This window comes from Eimeria mitis, genomic scaffold (genome assembly GCF_000499745.2).
Source record: "Eimeria mitis Houghton genomic scaffold, Emh_scaff3568, whole genome shotgun sequence".
Taxonomy (NCBI): Eukaryota; Apicomplexa; class Conoidasida; order Eucoccidiorida; family Eimeriidae; genus Eimeria; species Eimeria mitis.
This window is the reverse complement of record NW_013571912.1, coordinates 4,067-5,297: the sequence shown is the minus strand read 5'-3', so window position 1 is coordinate 5,297 and position 1,231 is coordinate 4,067. Positions and strand designations below refer to the sequence as shown.

At 55.5% G+C, this 1,231-nt stretch overlaps 1 protein-coding gene across 1 annotated transcript in view; it reads left to right on the top strand.

Annotated features, from left to right (window-relative positions):
* The window catches only part of EMH_0067320 (glycogenin-1, putative), a gene marked incomplete at both ends in the record, with an annotated part of 3,390 nt that overhangs the window by 176 nt on the left and 1,983 nt on the right, over positions 1 to 1,231 (top strand). The window contains one exon of the mRNA XM_013498609.1: positions 4 to 1,231. Coding sequence (XP_013354063.1) covers positions 4 to 1,231 — 1,228 coding nt within the window. The remainder of the gene's footprint in view (positions 1 to 3) is intronic.

Below are 1,231 nucleotides of genomic sequence, written 5' to 3'. Positions count from 1 at the left end.
CATCTCCCCCCCCCCTCCCCCGGGGTGTACATACACCCCACGGGGTGTATACTGTACAGTGTTGAGCGCTGCTGATGATATTCCTGGCCTCTGCTGCCTCATTAACTCTTTAGATAGAACCAAACCCTCTTTCCCTCTCCTTGTGCTTCTCCCCCCCCGCATACGGCCAGCTGTAGACTCTCTAATACTACAACACAATAACAACAACCCCACCAAAACAACACCCACTCACAACACCACCACCAGTAGCAACAAACCCACCACACACACACAAACCCCAGAACGCTCCTCGCCGCGGGGGCCCCCCGCAGGGGGCCCCCCCAAAGGGCACCAAAAGGAAACACACGAGGGGGCCCTCAGGGGGGCCCTCAGGGGGGCCCTCAAGGGGGCCCAGGCACTGGACTTCTGGGGTCTAAAGGGGTACAGGGGGCCCCAGGGGGGCCCCCAGGGGGGCCCCCAGGGGGACCCCCAGGAGGGGGCCCCAGGAGAACCCGAGGGGGGCCCCCAGGAGGGGGTACCCCAGGGGGGAGGGGGGCCCCCATGGGGGCCCCTGGGGGGGCCCCCTCTTGTAGAGGAATTAAAGAGGGTTTGTGGTTTTACTTTGTTTGGGTGTGTTGTTTATTCTTCTTTTGCTGTTTACTTTGTTGAGACAGAACCGCGTCAGCTCTGTGCTGCTGCTGGTGTTGACCAGCAGCAGCAGCAGCAGCAGCAGCAGCAGCAGCAGCAGCAACAACAGCAACAGCAGCAGCAGGAGGAGGAGCAGCAGCAGCAGCAGGAGAAGCAGAATAAAGAGCAGCAGCAGAGACAGCAACATCAACAGCAACAGGAACCCCCTCCTCAGCAGCAGCAGCAGCCTCAGCAGCAGCAGCATCAGCAGCAGCAGCACAATCAGCAGCAGCAGCAGCAGCAGCAACAGCCTCAGCAGCAGGAGCAGCAGCAGCAGCAGCAGCAGCAGCAGCAGCAGGAGTTTTATGATGATAGTATATATAACAGTATACTAAGAGTAAGTATATGGGGTTTAGAGTGTATAGAAGTTTTAGTTTATATAAACATAGATTGTGTTGTGCTGCGGAACATAGATTCTCTTTTTTATATAAAAATAAAAAAAGAAAAACCTTCATTCTCTCCTTCTCTCTTTCCCCCTGATAGATTTGATTCTGGGGTTATTATATTAAAACCCAACAAACTGCTGCTGCAGCAGCTGCTGCAGCAGCTACTGCAGCAGCAGCAG